The 19,140-nt window shown below is 40.7% G+C and overlaps 1 protein-coding gene across 3 annotated transcripts in view; it reads left to right on the top strand.

Annotated features, from left to right (window-relative positions):
- Positions 1-19,140, top strand: part of bcam (basal cell adhesion molecule (Lutheran blood group)) — a 55,179-nt gene that overhangs the window by 23,171 nt on the left and 12,868 nt on the right. For all 3 annotated transcript variants that reach the window (XM_053495358.1, XM_053495361.1, XM_053495359.1), the window contains exons 2-3: positions 16,305-16,420; positions 17,976-18,189. In XM_053495358.1, the coding sequence (XP_053351333.1) occupies positions 16,305-16,420; positions 17,976-18,189 (330 nt within the window). The remainder of the gene's footprint in view (positions 1-16,304; positions 16,421-17,975; positions 18,190-19,140) is intronic.

A 19,140-nucleotide genomic window follows, 5' to 3' on the forward strand; every position in this document is an offset into this window, starting at 1 on the left:
TATCTGTGCCCTGTCGCAGAAATGAGTTTCCCCTCTATCCTCTGCATGTTGGCAGACCCTCTCCCGTATTCTGTAGCAGTGCGCACTGACAGTGTCATCTTCTGCAGCAGCGTAGCAACTGTCACTGCTTCAGAGCTTCTCCAGCTACACTTATTCTCCCTTCCCTCATCATCATCATCATCATCATCCTCTCTCATATTTAACGCAGTCCATTTTTCATCTCATTATCGGCTCCCGCACCATCATCTGCACCCTACCCCTGCTGACTGCCTCACTAAACAAATTTCTATTATAGATAATGATATAAATTGTTGAAATAAATGGATGAAAAGACGTGTGGAATATTCCCAGTGTATATTCATCCTTGAACGTATCTCTACCTGTCACACTTTCTCACACATTGCACGCTAATGGGTGTCTTCGTCACACTTCTCTGCTTTGCACTTATCTCCATCTTCCACTTTTTTTTTTTCTCGATCTTGTTATAACTTTTTACCCCATTCCCGATGAATTACTACCCTCACCTGCCTCTCGAACACCATTTTTAGGAGGTTCACTGCTTCTTAGGGAGCGAGGGACTACAAGAGAGGAATGGGGGGAAAAAAGGCACATAGAGTAATTGGAGTGCCTGAGGGTAGATGGGTACTTGTGTGGAGGGACAGTCCATCCCTAAACATGAAATATTAACTGGCTTTTTCATCTCAGTCTCTTGCCTGATGCTCCCTAATGAGATTCCTGGCTTTCAGGTGTCTGGACAGGTGGGTTGCTTTTGCTGCATATTGAATCTCACATGATTTACAGTGCCAGATTTATGTCTTCAGCCTAGCTGATATAAAAGTAAATCTCTAAACTCAGGATTGTTTTGAACCTCCCTTAAAATTTTGGCTTATTTGTTTTAATTATTTATATTAAAGGTCCTATATTTTACTATTTCTTTAACAAGTTAACACAACTTTTTTTTCGTAGCTCACACTCTCTCTGTTTCACTTCTCTATCGGTTGCACTATTTTAGAGTCTATGTAAATGAGGAAGTGCCAAACGCCGCGCCACCAGCACAGCACAGCAGAACTGGTGGATCTTAGCAACTAACTAGAGGAGGGTATCTTCCTATGTGAGGTCATATTGGAAGGGGGTATTATTTTTTATTTTATGTTTATTATTATTGCCTTTAAATATCAATTGTTTTAAAATAATAATTATCCTTTTATAATAACATTTTTTTTAAACCAACAAACAAATAAATATGAATATATAAAAATAAATAAATATTTCCATTTCGACAGCAAAATAGCAGGTGATTGGTTTAGTTAAAAATCCGAGTTTAGGCACATTAAAAAAGATTCGCACACATTTATATATTTTTATTGCAGTAAAGAAAACAAAGCTTTCAACTAGCAAAGAAAGTCTATGATTGTTACTAATTAAACAGTGTACACCTGTAGTGTGATGCTTTAAAGCACATTAATGAGGAACGTTGGTAAATAATTTAGTAACTGCAGTAAAAAGTGAAATTTCTGTAGTTATGACAGTGAGTAATGATGAGCCTGACAGTTCCAAAGATCGTAAACAGTTAATGGATTATCTAATCTAATTAGCTAATCTAATCTATCCGGCTAATAGATGGTTGGAAGGACCTTAAGTACTCTTCGCATCAGTGTTTTCCCATTTCGCTCTATGAGTGGGTACTGGCAGGGCCAATGCTTGATTTTTTTTTTTTTTTTTGACTTAGCAGCAGTGTGATGAATGAATAAAACATCAACTGCACCAGCCTCAAATTAAAGCTATATGTGAATTATTAACTGAAGTTTAGACGCAGCACCCTTGTGAACAAAATGGTCCGGCTAACTAACTTGGCTATAAATAATGAATGCAGAAGAGTGAGCGAAACTTGGAATGTGTCTGGTGTATTGGGTTAGTGGTAGTCTGATCTCGGCAGGCCTAATCAGCATGCCTGCGTTGGCCCTGGAATATGACGCATGTTTTTTTATTTATTGGAAGTACAGAGGTCCAGATGTAAATTTTGATCTGTAATAGAGAGGGGGCTGTCACAAAAAAAAAGAAGAATCCCTGCAATGGCATGGGCAGGAACCCTTCTCACCCATAGGATTATAATTAGGCAGGAAACTGAAAATAAAATTCATATGAAGAGAGTCCAGGACCGTCTTTAACATTACTAGCCTATAGTATCCAGATATATAGTATTTTTTTTTATTTACAATGTACAGTAATTTAATGCCCAGCTTTAACAAAATCACTCTGTTCTTTTGTCTCTCCCTTGCTTTTTTAAAAGCTTGTCACTAGTTAAAACGTCCTTGCTTTCGAAAGATCTGACCCATGATTCTATCATCAGGACAAGCAGTAACAGAGCAAAATACATGCGGGACAAAAGACTGAGAGCAAGCTGACCTTGTAGGCCACTTCACTCTGTTTATCCTGAAAGAGAGTGCTAGAGGGAGAGAGAAAGATAGATGGAGAGAGAGAGAAAGTGGGGCTGTTTTCAGGAACACTGCAGCACTGAGAAATGCACTGAGAAGATCGCTGTTCATTTCCCTGGCTTTTTAATGATCTATCCGTCTGTGTGGCATTTGAGCTCTGGTTGAGAATCCCTCATGTAAGCATGATGCCCATGGTAATCATAATAACTCAGATTTACAGTATAGGATTGATTGATGGGCTCGCACTATATATATATATATATCTGCCTAAAAGGATTTGAAAGGCAATAAACAGTATACTGTATATAAGCTAAACGTATACACACAGCACCGCTTCCACTGATCATTCCCAAGCAGACCAAATCATAATATTGTTATTAATATTACTTTTCCAGCTTCTTATGAGATGATTTTAGCTTAGCACCACACTTTTGTATCCTGTCCACCATGTGACATATTATATTTATACACACCATACTAATGACAGCATGGCTGTAAATATATCCGACTATATGTTCAAGGCTGTTTCTTAGAGAGGTACAAGACTTTACTATATTGAATATTAGGCTCCATTTGCTAGATGTTGAAACAAAATGCATGTTTCTGACAAAAAAATCCTTTAATTATCTCCAGATCGAGAAAGTTAATTGTTAATTTAAGTTAATTTCAATTAAGTGTTAATGGCTAGTCGAGTTTATTGCAGACTATTTTAAGGCTTGGGAACAAAATGGTCTTTCAGACAAGGATGTAGCCGTATTTGGTCTTCCTGAAAGGCATCAGAAAATTAACACTTTCGTTAATAGACAAAAATGTAACACGTTTGACCGGGCATTAGACGATTGTAAGATTGGATCTTTCTGATGCCAGTTAAAAAGGGTTCTCAAGTTCTCAAGTTTCCTATACAGTCCAGAAACATAAAGATTGTTGTATGATTAGGTGTGTGAGTGTGTGCTTGTGCCCTGTAATAGCTTGGCATCCCATACAGAGTGAACTACACCTTGTGCCCAGGAATAGGCTCTTGCCCCAACACCCCCCCCCCCCCCCCCATTGATAATGGATGGTTAAAATGGGGGTATGAGTGATATAATTTTTCGACCCCTAGATTTTTATCTTCTTCCTCTGCACGTCCATTTTTTATTATTTTTTTTGAGTTGAACATCGTACTGACTGAGAAAAATAAATAAGTCTGAATGTTTTCGGCTGATTAGCCTATTCACTATTCATAACCTTGTTCAATTCAATTCAATGGCAAGAGCTGCCTAATTGGTATGTACTGTATATGTGGAAATGTTGTGAAAATGTCACATTAAACCTTTAATGGAATTCAGTCTGATGTAATCAAGCATCAACCCACTGGAGTGAATTTATTATTCCAATGTGGGTGTATGGGGTGGGGGGGGGGGGTGGGGGGAGCATATCAGTGCATTTAGTGCAGATCTTAGGATCTCCCTCTGAACTCCGTCCAAATGTTTAATGGAACATGAACATTTTTAAACTTGCAGGACACATGCCAGTCTTCTTTTGTCATTTAGGTCAGAGTGTAAAGTTTGAGAGAGTTGAGAGAGAGACTGCATCGGGGTTTGGCCCAGCGTCAGAAGCGCGGTCAGATGATCACAAGGGTTTATGCTAAAAGAATAAATAGAATGATGACTTAAAGCAGCTGTCTTCGTATGACTCACTCAGCCTTTCACACGGGTCAGACGACTCGTTTCTTTTTAATTCCCTTTCATTTTTATTTCCAGAGTCAGACAGCGTGACATTTTCTACAGGTCACTATATTAGCACTTTCACTTCTCCTTACATACGTCTTCTCCTGTCTCTTTCCTGTTTACGCCCCTCTCTTCCTGCTTTATTCATTTCTGTCCTCGCCTCTCACCCAACTTTCTTCCCTACCTCGTGAATGTGTGTGTGTGTGTGTGTGTGTGTGTGTGTGTGTATGTATGTGTGTGAAAGCTGCAGCTGTTGTTCATGCTCCTGCACCTGTTCCTGTTTCATCATGGTAGTGATGACTGACTGGCCTTACATGGGCCCACCCTGACCCTCCACCCCTACAGAGAGACACACACACACTTACACACACACACACACATGTACACACACACGGACACATACATAATCAGTAAATACGTTTTTACACTATGTTTGTACATTTTAACAATACACACAGTATATACACGTACTTATAATGATAACAATAAGTATATAAATAACTGTATATGTACATTTACAGTACAATAAATTGTAAATTGTGTATGTACTTAATTCTGTTATTATTATTTTACATATTTTACTTGAGTGCAAATTTCCTGCAAGAATCAGTTTTTCTGAGTATGCTAAACACGCCTCATACACCAGGCCCCTTTGTAGGTTTACAGTAGTGACTGTAGAGCTTGTGCACCATTTATCAGCTCGCTTTCACCTCCTCCATCAGTCGATAGGAACCACTATGGGACAACTCGTCTCATTGCAATGACAGGCTTAAGAAACAGTCTGGTGAACATGAGCTACAGTAAGTCATGACGAGTATACCAGTGAACGTTTGTAGAAGCAAGGTGTACCTAATATAGTGTCACTTTCCATGTTGTCCAGTATGAGGCTAAGAGAAACAATAAGATTTCTAACAATTCCTAATAAGATGTTTCAAACATTGTTGTGGTGTAAGAGGAATAAAACACTCCAGTGAAGGCTGTTATTGCAATATCTTTAAAAAAACAAAACAGAAACTCATTGTTTTACATTACGCCATTCAATACGTTTATTACCATTTACATAACAGCAAACCTTGTCATGTTTCAATATGATGCCGTTCAAGTCAAACCGGGACTAAAGACAGTTATGAGAGTTGTAACTTCCTTTATTCCTCTATATAATCCCCTGGTACACTTATCCCGGTGTTTCACTAGTGCTTGGATACCATCAAGGTAAAACCTTATCTCTATCATGATCAGACTGCCTGCTTCACGTCTGGCCTCCCAGGAACTCCTTTATTGGCCCAGCCATGTGAAATGGCTTGGATTGAGGTCTGGATTGTAGGCGGGACGTGACAATAACTCCCAGCCGAGTTCCTATAATGTGCAAGTGGTGTTGTGGAATGATTGTGTGTACAGTTCCCTCAGACAGATAGCGGCAAGTTGGTGATCCATCGATCTTTAAGGATCAGACGTTCCACTTTATGTTCGCGGTAATGACTGCCGCGGTCGATATCATCATTCACTGACATACATACATCTTCATTAAAACGTTTGCATCATTCAAATGTTTTACTGCCGCTAGGAGTCTCATCGCCTTGAAGTCTTTTGTAAATGTCAATTGGTTGTATGCCTTCATTCCCCTGAAAGTCCTGAACGCCGCTTATTGCAGTGAGAAGTTTACATGCACTCATCATGAACATGAATGCCCTAGCAATACTGAACTCTTAATGTGTATAAGTGTATAAGCTCTATACCATACATCTTCAATAGAGGAAAACCGCAAGAATTTAGAGCACAAGGTTCAATTTATTTATGTAAATGATATTAATTAAAATGTTTTGCTAGACTTCAGTTGGCTTCCCGGAACAGACCTGAACCTTTTAATTACGGTCCACTGATTTGCTTAGAACAAAGTAAGATGTCGTGAGTAATTATTCTTTATCAGATTCTTTATCAGATTATTATTTTTAATGCAGTTCGATGCTCAGTGCAATTCAGCAAGTGTTCTGCTTTATGAAGCTGAACAGAAATTTACATAAGGGCATACTCGTGCATGCGATTAGTCCGCGCAGCGACAGCTACCCAGCATGACGTTATAACATGGAATTAATATTAAATTGCTATTAAAGATAAATTGTTAATATAATTCCTGATTCATAGCGCTGTGGTGCTTTAAAGGTTAAGGTTCTGTGCTAGTGACTGGAAGGTGATGGGTTTTTTAAATCCGAGCAGCCACTTCTGGGCCTTTGAGTAAATCCCTTAGCCCTTTAGACATGTGCTCAGATTGTTTTATTGGCTCTTTCGATTGCTTTGGATAAACATATCTGCCTGATGTAATATAATATATCGCTGAATCATAAATTCTGAAAAAGCTTCAAAAGTGTGTTCTGTAAGTGTCCTAATCCAATTTAGCAAAGAGCAAGTGTGTGTGTGTCGTTTGGAAATGTCAGCGTGATTTGAGGTGCTACTGTAATGCCAATAGCGCTGGTTTGATCCTGCAGCAGACGTGTTTGTGTGTTTAGTGTACATGCAGAGTGTACACTTTAATGTTATGAATAAACACATTTAATAATATTAATTCAATTCAATTCAATTTTATTTGTATAGCGCTTTTAGCAATTTTCATTGCCGCAAAGCAGCTTTACATAGTCAAAAGAATTATTTAGGTTTGTATGAAATGTGAATTTGTATGAATCAAAATGGTCAGTTTGTCCCTGGTGAGCAAGCCGAGGGCGACAGTGGCAAGGAAAAACTCCCTGAGATGGTAAGAGGAAGAAACCTTGAGAGGAACCAGACTCAACAGGGAACCCATCCTCATTTGGGTGAAACAAAAAGCAGTAAATGATCTGCATTTATACAGTGTGTAGGGTGGGAGGCAGTTCAGCTATAATAGCTGATGTTAATTGATGTTAATATGGAGTCCAGGTAGTTATTGAAGACCCAGGTAGACTTGTAAGAAGTTCCAGTCATGAACTATCGAACTGTCAAGTCCCCAGAGAAACAGTTGCCAACACCAGTCAAGGCCAGAACCATCTTCTAGGTAGAGAGAATCATTCCCAGACACCAGACGCATCCCAGAGAGACACACGGGGCATCCATGTGACGAGATCTTCAGCCAGAAGCGGGGCACCAGGATGGGTCAGACAGGTCCGGAGGGCAGAGGGAGTCTGGATCACTGGCAGCTCAGGAACGACATGTGTAGCTCGACAGAGAGAGAGAGAAAGAGTGAAAGGGGGGGACAGGAGGAGAGAGGAAAAAGAAAGAGGGGGGGAAAGAGAAGAAGAGGAGAGATGGCAGTTAGTTATGGTCACAGTCACACAATGTATAATGTGAATGTATATTAACTGTAGCGTGCAAGCAGAGACTCCGGCAGGACTAACTATGACAGCATAACTAAAAGGGAGAGCCAGAAGGAAACACAAACATGAGGGCTTCCTGACATGTAAAGCAAACAATCCCCTCACCGTCAGCAAACCTGAGTGATCAATGAGAGTGAGGAAGACAGCATCCAAACATACCAGTTCACCATAATACTCTACGTCCATGAGTCCCCCAGATCTGCTCCTTTACCTATGGCAAATCTATTTATAAAAATGCTCGGCTAAATAAATAGGTTTTTAGCCTGGACTTAAACACTGAGACTGTGTCTGAGTCCCGAACACTATTTGGAAGACTATTCCATAACTTTGGGGCTTTGTAAGAAAAAAAAAAAAAAAAAAAAAAAAAAAAAAAAAAAAGCTCTGCCCCCAGCTGTATTTTTCATAATACGCGGTACTGACAAGCAGCCTGCATCCTTTGATCGAAGTAGGCGTGGCGGATCGTAAGACACTAGCAGTTCGCTCAGGTACTGCGGCGCGAGACCATTTAATGCTTTATATGTCAAGAGTAGTATTTTAAAATCAATGCGAAATTTCACAGGGAGCCAATGGAGTGAAGATAAGATAGGGGTGATGTGCTCATATCTTCTGGTTCTGGTGAGGACTCTCGCTGCTGCATTCTGGACTAGCTGAAGCTTATTTATGCATCTAGCTGAACAACCAGACAGTAAGGCATTACAATAGTCCAACCTAGAGGTGATAAAAGCATGAACTAGTTTTTCTGCGTCGTTTAGCGACAATAAATTTCTTATTCTGGCAATATTTCTGAGGTGAAAGAATGCTATCCTGGTAATATTATCTACATGTGCTTCAAATGAAAGGCTGGAATCAATAATCACACCAAGGTCTTTCACTGTTGCATTTGATGGAACAGAAAGGCCATCTAAAGTTACGGTATGATCTAAAATTTTACTCCTAGCTGTATGCGGTCCTATGACTAGAACTTCTGTCTTATCCGGATTTAGCAGAAGGAAGTTAGTTAGCATCCAATTTCTTATGTCCTGCACACATTGCTCAATTTTAGTAAGCTGTTTTTTCTCATCAGGTTTTGCTGAGACATATAACTGTGTATCATCAGCATAACAATGAAAACTAATACCATGCTTACGGATTATGTTGCCCAGAGGAAGCATGTAAAGGGAAAAAAGCAGTGGACCTAAAACTGAACCCTGCGGAACGCCAAACTCCACTAGAGAACATGCAGAATAATCACCATTTAAGTCTACATACTGATAACGATGGGTCAGATAGGATCTGAGCCAGGAGAGGGCTGTACCCTTAATTCCCACTACATTTTCTAATCTGTGAAGAAGAATAGCGTGATCAACAGTGTCAAAAGCTGCACTGAGGTCAAGTAATACAAGCATAGTTACACAACCCTGATCAGAGGCCAATAGAATGTCATTTACTACTTTAACGAGCGCTGTCTCTGTACTGTGATGAGGCCTAAATCCTGACTGATACAGTTCATGTATGCCATTCCTATGTATATATGAGCATAGCTGCTCCGCTACTATCTTTTCCAGGATCTTAGAGATAAAGGGGAGGTTTGATATTGGTCTGTAACTGGACAGCTGACAGGGGTCGAGGTCAGGTTTCTTAATTATTGGTTTGATAACTGCTAATTTAAAAGATTTTGGAACATATCCAATGCTGAGTGAAGAATTAATTATTCTCAACAGGGGTTCTATTATTGCTGGTACTATCTGTTTAAGAAAATGTGTCGGTACAGGATCTAATATACAGGTTGATGAATTTGAAGAAGAGATGAGTGAAATTAGTTCATTCTCTTCAAGGGGAGTAAAGTATTCTAGGTTCTGGTCTGACATGGCTAGATTAACATCTGCATCAATTACATTGTTCGGTTTCAAAACCTCAATTTTATGCCTAATATTTACAATTTTATTATTAAAAAAGTTCATGAAGTCCTCACTATTGCATGATGTTGTTGTGGAGATTTCTGCAGTGGTCTTATTTCTGGTTAATTTGGCTACAGCATTAAATAAGAATCTAGGATTATTTTTATTTTCTTCTATAAGAGTGGAGAGATATGTTGATCTAGCTACACTAAGAGCTTTTCTATAGTTCAGGATGCTCTCCTTCCATGCTATTTGAAATACTAGTAATTTAGTTTGACGCCATTTACGTTCTAATTTCCGAGCGGTCTGTTTTAAAGTGCGCGTGTGATCGTTATACCAGGGAGCAAGTTTTTTATCTCTAATAATTTTTCTTTTGGCTGGAGCTACATTATCTAGGGTATAGCGAAATGTCGACTCTAAATATTCAGTCGCCTGATCGAGTTCTGTGGGGTCAGACGGTGATCTAATCGAAGTTGGGAACTCTGGGAGATTACTGATAAAACTCTGTTTGGTAGTTGATGTGAATGTACGTTTCATACGGTAGCGCGGCGCTGTGTGTACATTATTATTGTGACACACTTGCAATGAGACAAGATAGTGATCTGAGATAACTTCAGATAGTGGTATTGTGAATAAATTTCTTATACTTAATCCAAATAATATTATTAAATCTAAAGTGTGACCTGCTTTATGAGTGGGTCCTATTACACACTGATTTACTCCTACCGAGTCCAGTATAGACATAAATGCAGTTCTCAGAGGGTCTTCTGGGTTTTCAAAATGAATATTAAAATCTCCAGCAATTAACACTTTGTCTACAGAAACGACTAGGTTTGAGAGGAAATCTGCAAATTCACTAAGAAATTCCGAGTACGGCCCTGGAGGTCTGTAAATGACAATTAGCGGGATCGACTGAGCTGACTTAATATAGTTAAATACACTTATGTTACTATAAAGAATTTCAAATGAATTAAATTTGTGTCCGTGTTTTTGTACAATAGTCAAATTATCATTGTGAATAACTGCGACGCCTCCTCCTCTACCAGTTAACCGAGGCTGGTGTATGTAGCCGTATCCAGGAGGACTAGCTTCATTTAGAGCTACATACTCGTCCTGTTTAATCCAGGTTTCTGTTAAACAGAGTATATCAAACTCCTGATCTGTGATCATTTCATTAACTATAACTGCTTTAGATGCGAGAGATCTAATATTTAACAGTCCTAGCTTCAGATCAGAGGTGCCGGCTGCGCATTCAGTCTGATCCAAGTTTGTGGTCTTTATGCTAATTAAATTACTAAAACAGACTTTCTGAGTCTTTCTAAATTTGTTTTTAGCTCGGGGAACAGACACAGTCTCAATAGAGTGAACCCTGAGTGACGACTCTATGCAGCTAGCAGACGGTTGGTTTAGCGTAAGGGATCTAATGTTGAGAAGTCCAAACTTTAGAGGTAGACTTCGATTACTTATTTGGGCTTTTTCTGGTTTAATGGTTACCAGATTGTTTCGGCTGGATTTAACGAATTTATTCTTTTTTCTCACTAATCGGGGAATAGACACAGTTTCTATAGTACAAGCTATGTGTGTGCGTCTATTAGTATGGTGAGTTTTATTGTGGCTGGTATCTAAAGAATCTGAGGTATGACTTACCGCAAGTCAGATGGTTCGTAATGTCCTGGAGATGTTGTCAGAGAGGACCGCTGCTCCAGCTCTGCTAGGGTGCAGGCCATCTGTGCGGTAGAGCCTAGGACGCTCCCAGAAAACATTCCAGTTATCAACAAAGGGTAATCTCTGTTGTTGACACCAAGATTGTAACCATTCATTGAAGGCAAATAATCTACTGAACCTCTCGATTCCTCTCTGAAATGTCGGAAGTGGTCCAGATACGACGATCTTTGTCGTGGGTGATGTGCTGCGGACCTTCTCAACATTAACACAGTAATATGCATGAAAGCATTATTGTCGCATAAAATAAATCTGTCCATATGATACACTTTGTACCGGACCGTTGGATGCGCTACAGGATATTAGTGTTTGTATATATGTGTGTGTGTGTGTGTGTTTCTGTCACTCCGAGTATCTCTGGCATGGCTGCCTCACACAGGCTGTGTTTGTTTTGCCAACATCAAAAACAGACACACAGAGGCAATCTAATTCTGTTTCATCTCTCAGTACACCGGACACACACACACACACACACACACACACACACGCAGTATTAAAGTGATGATCCTGTAGAGCAAGATGTACCGTAAACTACTATAATAAAAGTATAATTGCCTTAGGGGTTGATCTACACAACTGAAGATCCAGGTTCAATCCCTACTGTTTGACAGGGTTACTGTGGTCCAGGTCTACACCAAATCACACTGAATCTCAGAACAGATGGCATGTTAGAGGTTCCTCTTGATGGCTAACAAAAATAAATAAAATATGAATAATAATAATACACAGGCATTAGTGGCTCAGTGGTAGGTTTCTCTCCTACCGTGCACTAGGCTGGGGGTTTAATTTACACCCAATGCCCAAACCCCAGCCACTGGACGCAGTACCAGTTCCAAGACCAGATAAAACGGGAGGGTTGTGTCCAGGAAGGCCTTCAATAATAAAAAATAAAAAAAACCTGTGCTTGATAGGAGCAGCCAAAAGAAAGTTCATATTAGGCCTGTCAATGGTAAAACATCTGATTAATCTAGATTTTATTATTTATTTTGCGCAAATTAATCATATGAACAAGTTTGACCCTGATGGCTTCCCATAATTGCAGCCCGGCTACCCAGCTGTGTGTGATAATGGCACGTTTAACGCAGATAATAAGATGACTGTGGAAACATCACCAGGTGTGCTGAAGAGCAAGTTTCATAAAAAAAATTTAAAAAAAGCTTCTACATGGACATATGAATAAAACCAAAGTTGTTTGCTCGAGCATTTAACGTATGACGTGGGTGTGGTAGATCTACTGTAGGATGGTAATTTCAACCGGATCCAGGTTCGAGCTCCGCCATCGATGGGTTGCCATCAACATGTTAATGTTCGAGATATAATAAAACTGCATAATACACTAATTACGCAAATAAATCTGAGTATTAAAAATAATATATATAAAAATATAGATATAAATATAGATTAAGTCCAATCCCTCGGTGTGCGTGCGTGTGTGGGTGTGTGTGTGTGTGCTCTTGCGACGACATTGACAAAAGATAAAAAAGACATCTTATAGTAGGCCTGAAAAATGATTTTAATGATTAAGATGAAAAAAGGATGACATGCCCATTGAAGGTGGTTTCTTTTTTCTGTTTTAAGGCCAGGGGAAAAAGGAATAGGGGACAATGAGGAATAAAAAAAATGAAAGAGAGGTTGAGAGTTGATGTGGAGAGGCAGCTGCTTCGTCTCATAATGAGGCTCTGGTCTCCTGCTGGTGTGTGTAAGTGTGTCAGGGAGGTAAAGAAAACACACTCCATCATGCACCTGGGGCTGAACTTGAACAGTGTCTGTGCCGTCAGTGTACCTTTGGTCTTCAAGCTAACCACATGTGTAGTGTGTTTAGTCTGAGATCCGGTGATATAGTGATCATGACAATACGGCATGCCTGGTTTATACTGTTTAGGAACATTGAGCGCGTGTAAATGATTGTATGGGTAAGTGTGTGTGTGTGTGTGTGTATATATATATATATATATATATATATATACACACGTCCATCCACAAGTCCACCACGCTCGCTCAGTGTGAGTGTCTGTCGGTGTCTCTGTCCCGCGCAGTCGGAACGTCTCGTACCCATCTGTCCCTCCCTCCTCTCCTCTTGCACTCTCCCCGGCCTTTTTCAAATCCGATTACCGCCCGACTTTTTGATGAATGGACCCCCTATCGTGGGCGCACACACACCCGTACACACACCTCCTCGCCTCCGCTGGGGGTCAGGATGAAGGGGAGGGCACTAATTACCAGCTAATTGCCCCAGTAGCTGTGGCCAGCTGCTCCCCGGGGTAGACACTGACAGCAGGAGCCTCTCTGATCACATAAGGACAGAGTCCAGTCCTAAGAGAGACACAAACAGCATGGCACATAAAAAGCTGAAGGATTTATGATCGCGCACAAGCGCAACAGACGTCTCCATCTGCCTCGAGGCTGGAATAAAAGAAAAAGTGCTTCAATAATAATAAGAATACTATTAATATTTTAAGTAGTGTTTAAATCCTTAAAATACTGCAAATTTCGAGTTTTCGATAAATGATTTTTAGATATAGATATGTCTTATGTGGTTCCCGAAATCTGTATGCTAATGCACCTTGTAGAAATAATACTTTAAGTGGTGTTGTGTTGAAGCATCATATACTGTAACTGTATATAACTGCAGAATATCCATAATTTATATAGTAAATATTTCAAACGCAAATCGATGAGTTATATTTTTATATTAAACCTAACAATAGACGCTGTAACAAAGCAAGCACATTTGCAGCTCAGTGGTAGGCTTCTCATCTGCCGCATTTGACTCCCAGCCAATGTGTCACACCCAGACACTGAGGTTGCAGGGTTGTTAGGGGTCTAAGAGTCGGTAAGAACTGGGCAAACCCTCCATGACGTCACCCATACTGTAGGCTTTCTGAAGAGCGGTTATAAAGCTCAACTGTTGGAGCTCTGGTCTTCGCCATGTAGGCTGGAGCTGACTCCGCCTAAACCATCCATAAATGGGCAAATGGGTAAAACCATTGCCCAGGATCTACGTACCTGAGTTAGCACAAGCTAGGTGTTACGTTTAGGCGTTTATCCCCATGTTACAATACTAGCAGAGGCATTTCTTTCTGAATGTTAAGGTAGGCAGCGCATGCGTCAGGCAGAATTGAGGGATGATGAAACATTGGAGCAGCATATGGAGTTGACTGAAGTCTCCATTCGCAGGTAATGGAAGCAGGTTAGGATCTGCATGTGGGCGGAGCCAAGAGTAAGCTCCAGTTCTGCATAATTTTGTGGCTTAATGTCATTTTTTACTGATGACTTTGCTATACATACTTATATACTCACACACCTAATCATACACTGTGGGCAAGTTGGAAGTGCCAACCAGAGTACACTGCATGTTTTGTGCACTGTGGGGGAAACTGGAGTACTGAGAGAAAACCTACAACGGAGCCAATCCCTGACCATAGGGGTGACAGTGTTAACCACTAATTCGATAGAATGAATATAACGAGATGCATAAGTGACCACTTTATTATGCACATTTATATGATCGTTTAAATGATCTAAAAGCGTTTTATATTGGATGTGGTTTCACACATTTACTTAGACAGCAGTAGAGACAGAAGTATTGTGAAGACCCCGCCTCCAGATACTGTATATCCTTCCACCGTCCGCTCACTCCCTGAGACGGCTTGATGGTTGATGATCTTTCTCAATGTCACTGCTGTGCTAACTGCTCTATTCATCACTCACTGGTCCTGTTGCGGTTCTTCTACACCTGCAAAGTGCGCCAATGTGTATTTCCAAGGTGCATGCACCTAATAAATGATATGTGGAGTATTTCTTGCGCTGTGTTTAGGGCTGAGGAAATCGGAGATCCTCCTAGGGGCAGGAAAGCTCGTTTGATCCCACGACATGTATGTGCTGAGGTCTGGGTGCGTGACCCCGCTGAAATGTCACACTCCTGCTCTGACAGGGAAAGGTCATTTCGTACCACTGTGTGTATTTCAAAGCACCGTCGGTTATAAAGAAAGAGATTTTCATTTTCTCTTTCTAGGTTCGGAAATGAAATACGGTCGATTGATTTGTGCAATTTTGTATGAACGACATCTTTCCTGAGGTCACTAAGATAAAGAAATTAGTCTTGAGGCATTATCAAGGCTATTGGATCTAATCTTGCAGATAATCTTATAAAACGATGTGATCATGTATGTAATGTGATCTTTTTATTTTAAATTAGTTACATTTTTTATCGCATTTTGTTTTTTTTTGTCTCCCTGAGACAACACGAGAAAGCTAGGTGGATAAGAGGCAAAATGAAACCTGTACTCTTCCTGATGATGCTGGATAATGAGATTAGGAATCGTTACAGTCATACGGTATACAGTTGTAGATAAATAAAGACGAACAGTGATGTGATGTTGGCCTGGGATCAGCACAGGACAAGTTACTGTTACTGAAGATGATCCACTGAGGAAAGGGTGAAGCGTTTTTGTCCTTTTCTGCAGTGCTTTTAGCACCTTTTTTAACCAGCCTTGTAAGCACACTCTTGACTCTCGGCGGATTTAATCATTGCGCAATGCTTACCGAATATACTGTAAGTCTCCATTTTGTCAGTCGTTACAAAAGCATGTTTTTGTGCGTGCATCTAAAATAAGAAAAAACATGGACTTGCATCCACAGGGATCTTAGCAAGGTTATGGAGCAGGTGCATGTATCTATAACTCAAGATAAGACACAGTGTCTCTTTGACTCTTGTGGTAATACCGTGTAAAAGCATTGATGTTCTCCGTGCCTCCCTCAAAGCACGAGGTTATCAGAAGACCAGAAGGTTTGCTCTGTTTCTCGCTCGCAACAGCTGCTCACAGGCAGTAACCAGACAATGGGGTTAGTGTGTGTGTGTGTGTGTGTGTGTGTGTGTGTGTGTGTGTGTAATATCTCTCAGCAAGGCTGCTTGTAGTCAGTGACAAAGTGTGCACCCGGTGTGTCAGATCCACTTGCTACAGCATTTATTCTATTTAATGTGAAATGTATGCTTATATTCAGAGGTGAAGGTGTTCTTTATTGCAGGTTGAGTCACAGATTACGTCTGAATAGAAATGTATAACATGACAGGGAAATCTTTATCTCATTTAACCCATTATGGTATCAAACCTGCCGAGTCGCACCGTTTAATAAAAGCATCGCCACCAGTTAACGCTGTAAAATAATAATGATCAATTTTAATTAAAAGTCTTTCTTTGTCTTTTTCTCTGTCTACAGTGTGTCTGGCTTCACTGACAGTGCAGGTGAAACCTACGGTGGATGTGATTTTAGGTGAGACTGCGCGGATGCCCTGCTCCTCGACCGAGAGCAAGGGCGTGGTCCAGTGGTTCATTGTAAGTCCATGCAGTCATTACCAGTACCAGTTCTTTATCTATTCCTTAAAATAAATCGCATAAACTCAGTTTATCACATCATGTGTGTTTTAGAGAGTAATGCAGGGCTCCAATGTTTTTATTTTGTTTTATAGCTAGTGTTATTCAGACACGTCAACCACAAAAATAATGCAGCCATCTTTAATCCTGTGATATACTCTCCTCTGCTGCATTTGCCTGCCGGGTATGAGAGGACGGGAGCTCGCGTGATTTTACAGCCGGGCTGCGTTAATAACGAGACCACTTGCAAACATAAGACTTATTTAAGGACCTCACTCACTTACTCATTGTCTATACTGCATTATCCTGTATACAGGATCGTGGGGGGCCTGGAGCCTATCCCAAGAGACTTAAGGCACAAGGCAGGGCACACGCTGGACAGAGTGCCAATCTATTGCAGACACACATACTCATTTACACACTACAGCCATGTTGGGGAACACCAATTAGCCTAATCTGCATGTCGTTGGACTGTTGGAGGAAACCGGAAAACCCGAAGAAAACCCACCAAGCACGGGGAGAACATGCAAACTCCATGGCGGGATTTGAACCTGGCCGGGAATCGAACGCTGACCCTGGAGGTGCGAGGCGACAGTGCTAACTGCTAAGAGTCAATCAAATGCAAATGATTGCTGCAATATTTAAAGAACAAAACCTACAAAGCCCAGACATCCATCAATATAGGAAACTAAGTAGTCGAACAAGGGACCGTGGAGGCCAGTGGTGACCAGTATTGTCTTTATCCCCATTTTACACCCGCGGCAGGTCCTCTGGTTAACATCCACACACGTATTCACTACACACTATGGCCAATTAAGGAATGCCAATTAGCCTAATCTTTGGATTGTGGGAGGAAACTAGAGTACCCGGAGGAAACCCACCAAGCACAGGGAGAACATTCTCGCCTTTGCACACAGACCCAAAGGCAGGAACTGAACCTGGAACCTTAAAGTACAAAGTGCTAACCACAAAGTCACGCAGTAAACATTAATTAATGGAGCAAAGTCAGCATTTGGTGTAACAATGCTTTGAGAACCCTTTAGTCTCAGGTACAATTTGTGCAGGTTTATAGGGAAATTAGCTACTGAGCGTCCTGCCATAGTTCTTCTGAGGACTTTGACTGTTGCACCTGTTTCTTGTTTGCATGGAAATTCCAGCAGCCTCCATTTGGTTTTGTTCACCTGAAAAGTGAACTGTGTTTATGCTGCTTTCTTTTTTCTTCTTTCTTTTCATACGAAGATTTTTCTCTAACTTTTTAAAAAATATTTTGTGGTGGAATATTCATGTTTGAATATCAGAAATGTTTTTGTACTTACTCAATAATAAAGTCCTAAAAAAGAAAAACATAGGAAAGTTTATACTAAAAGCACTGTGCCCAACTCATTTGTTAAATCATTATTGTAGAAAAGGCTAGGCTAGGATGGAAAGATTTGAGTATGGGTTTTCCCAGACTGTTAGGCATTTGCATCCTATTCTAATGCTGGTCTTTCCCTTACCGTCTGTCTCTGTCTCTTAGGAGACCACAGGAACACGGAAGCGTGTCGCTTTCAGGTCACCCACAGACCATGCCGTTGAGAAAGACGGGCCGTTTGCAGGCCGTGTCACCATGGAAGCTGACATGACCCTGGTCATCTCTTCAGTAAAGGTGTTGGATGAAAGGAGCTTCTTCTGCCAGGTGGACGGAGGAGCCGTGGGGACCTCAGAGGCTGAAAGCAAACTCAGGGTGTTCTGTAAGTCTGCTATTCTTCTACCATGGACACTCAAGCCACTGAGACATCTTAGGAACTAGATTTGTAAACCTTTAGATTTTGTACAACACAAGCACTATGGGGGTGCTCTTATCTGTGCACAGTCCCAGGTGTCTGTTTAATGTTCCCTGGTCAATTTTCCCTTAGACTAAATTCTATTAGCCTAATTACCAGGTCAGGAGTCAGTTGGAACTGTCAGCATTGTATATTTGACTCCACTGATTAGTACAGCGACTTCACCAATCATGATGGATTTGGGGATATTATTTCCCCTGTCATGGCCAAGACAGCGAGATCTATATTAATGTGTCAGACTAGTATTTAGGAATGTCCAGCGGGGACAGGCTACTAAAGACATTTAATAGGTGGCGCTTTTTAACCCCCTTTGTGGCAACCATCAATACCATCAATACCCTTAAGCAAAACACTTAACCTGAAGTTACTCCAGAGACTATATGAAAAAACACACTTACACACCACACACCTCTCTCCAGGCCTCCAGGCCTATATCAAACCAGTTTCATGGAAATGCTCCTCATGTCAAAATATCTGCTTAATTCATATTCTGAGGTGTTAATGTAAAAGCTGTCATGTACACTAAATGCATGTATTCATTATGAGGATGAACTACAGTATATGTTTCTGTTTGTGCGTGCATGCTGTTAGAGTCCAGATGGACCAGACCAGGGAGAGCGGTAATTGCTTTAATGGTCGTGATTGACTCTCCTTCCCCAGAGAGCACTGACTCATAGAGATGGGCTAATGGCTAATGCTGCAGGGAAATGAGCTCGGGGAGAGGCAGGAGGTTGTAGTAGTGTATAATGCAGCTCTAACAAAGCCAGACGCTTTTTTGATACTCCCTAACTCGCTCATTTGACTTCATTTAGTTCATTTGAAACTAATTTCCTGCCCTGTATAGATGGCAATTTCTAA

This window comes from Clarias gariepinus, chromosome 4, assembly GCF_024256425.1.
Source record: "Clarias gariepinus isolate MV-2021 ecotype Netherlands chromosome 4, CGAR_prim_01v2, whole genome shotgun sequence".
Classification (NCBI taxonomy): Eukaryota; Metazoa; Chordata; class Actinopteri; order Siluriformes; family Clariidae; genus Clarias; species Clarias gariepinus.